Source organism: Sinocyclocheilus rhinocerous, unplaced genomic scaffold (assembly GCF_001515625.1).
Source record: "Sinocyclocheilus rhinocerous isolate Xijiao unplaced genomic scaffold, SAMN03320098_v1.1 scaffold348, whole genome shotgun sequence".
Lineage (NCBI taxonomy): Eukaryota > Metazoa > Chordata > Actinopteri > Cypriniformes > Cyprinidae > Sinocyclocheilus > Sinocyclocheilus rhinocerous.
In genome coordinates this window covers 1,339,498-1,341,739 of record NW_015635025.1, presented here as the reverse complement: position 1 = coordinate 1,341,739, position 2,242 = coordinate 1,339,498, and the positions used below count along the sequence as shown (strand labels likewise).

The 2,242-nt window shown below is 37.8% G+C and overlaps 1 protein-coding gene across 1 annotated transcript in view; it reads right to left on the bottom strand.

Moving 5' to 3' along the window:
* The window catches only part of LOC107746174 (lactosylceramide alpha-2,3-sialyltransferase-like), a 12,064-nt gene that overhangs the window by 2,246 nt on the left and 7,576 nt on the right, over positions 1-2,242 (bottom strand). The window contains exons 4-5 of the mRNA XM_016560287.1: positions 1,404-1,591; positions 1,159-1,317 (exon numbers count right to left, since the gene is read on the bottom strand). Of these exons, the coding sequence (XP_016415773.1) occupies positions 1,159-1,317; positions 1,404-1,591 (347 nt within the window). The remainder of the gene's footprint in view (positions 1-1,158; positions 1,318-1,403; positions 1,592-2,242) is intronic.

The following is a 2,242-nucleotide window of genomic DNA, read 5'->3' as shown; positions in this document are numbered from 1 at the left end:
TATATATATATATATATATATATATATATATATATACATCCCAATATATTTATTTTAATAAATTAGAAATAATTTGAAAATTAATAAAAAAAATTAATCTTTAAATTAAACCATTTTACATTAGATGGCAACTCCTTGATTCTGTAATCATATTACAGTATTTTTCACAAATAGAGAAATTGTTTGAAACATGAATAAAAAAAGGAAGTAACACTGTAACCAAGCTGGCGCTCCATAATCTGGTAAATTTGTGCACACTGGGGATCATGTTTTATCTAATAAAGACAACGTAATACTAGTTTTACATGCAGCACACAGTGAATATGACGGTGGGCAACTGAATATAGTACAGCATAATTTGAAATCAAGGGTTTAATGTTTGTTGATCGTGCATCTCCAGTGACATCTAAACTCTCCGTCACGTGCAGAACACGTTCATGCTGGCTACAAATGCACACTTCAGAATATCTGACAGCTGATCTGCAAGTCTGCAAGGTTTGTGAAATTAAATGTTTATTAGATATTTAAAAATTTGTTTAAATGATATAAATGCGTGTTTGCTGAATGCTGACGTCAAATGAGAAATTATTATAGTGTTTGACTTTCTGTTACTAATAATATAAAAGCAAACGCTGTAATACTTTTTCGTAAACAGTTTAGTTTCTTTGTTTAACAGTTCTCTCTAGGAACGTATTAGACAAAACTGTTAAACAGAGACCATAACTAATGAAGAAGCAGAATGGGAGCGCTGTGTGCTCAGGCGCCGCCGTTCTCAGCTCCATTAAAATAAAAGTCCCGCTTCCAACACATCGGCCAAACAGAAAAAATGATCAGCCCATGCCGATATATTGGCCGACCACAAAATTAAACGTGTTTATTAAACTGTTGTATAAAAACAATATCACATTTGCAATGCTGTAGATACTGGGGGAAAACTATCATATAAGAGAGGCATTTTTTGCCTTCATATCTTAACATTTAGGCTCACATAACTGCATTCTAATAGACTCCATCACGCAGTCAGTCCTGCATCATGTTCTTCAGCAACTGCAAGATGACGGGACAGGGCGCTTTTTTACATAAATCGCACCAAGTTAAATCAACAGCCCTAATAAAGAAAAAAAAATCCCCCTATAAAAGCAATGACAAGCAGCTCACCTGGTCCCAGCCCCACAGCCGTTCTCTAACATTGGGATAGTGAAGCAGATCCAAGGCCGTCTCTCTAATAATCTCTGGATTCAGCAGACGAAACTGAGAGGCCTTAAGCGGGACACTCACCGGCACATTCTGCCAGAAAAACAGCCAGTTCCACAGCGACTGAAAGGAGAGCGTTAAACGTGACCTTCAGACATACTGCTCTGATCAAGACAACCAATCTGCCTGATGCGTGAACAAGCACTCACAACGGACGTCTTGGTAATCATTGCACGAAGCCAGTGGAAGTCGACAGACTTATAGATCACAGCTACAAATCTGAGATCCGAATCGGTGTCTTCCCAGACCTTCGGGGAGCCCTCAGGATAACTCATCCTGATGGAGGTGCGATTCCCAACGTCTGCACTGAAACCTCGCACATCATACACATGCAAAACTGTATCGCACATGTGCTACTGTAGTACATACTGTAGTACATCGTTATTATCGCAGGAAGACCAATTGTTATCATGGGGAGAATTTTTACCGGTATATCGTAAACGATAAGATATCGCCCATCCCTAGTGTCCAAACATGTAGATGGAAATATTCAGGGTCCCCACTAGGCATGGGCCGATTACTGGTATCAAGGTATATCGCGGTTTGAAAATTTCACGGTTTCAAAACCACTAACATTTTCCGGTTAACACAGGCCAGAGACGTTGAAGACGGACGCACAGAGAAAAATACTGTAGCAGGCAGATCACTCACTGTTCATGATGTACGAACTATTGGAAGAAAATCCTAAATATCGATTTGGGGGTTTATATGAATGTGTTTCTGAGGGGAACTAACGGTCTTCAGAAAAGTTTAGATGTTTCAGCGCCTCCTGCTGTCAGAGAGTGAATCTGCATCTCATTCAGAGCTTCTGCTGTTTGATTCGTTCAGGCATGTAGTATAATTTCACAAAGATAGTCAGAACATTCTGTTTTTGCTTCAAATTGGGTTATTATTAAATCAAATTATGTATATGAAATTATATAACTAAATGATATAAATGATATGTATATGAATTATATAACTAAAATTAAATAACTAATTACAGATT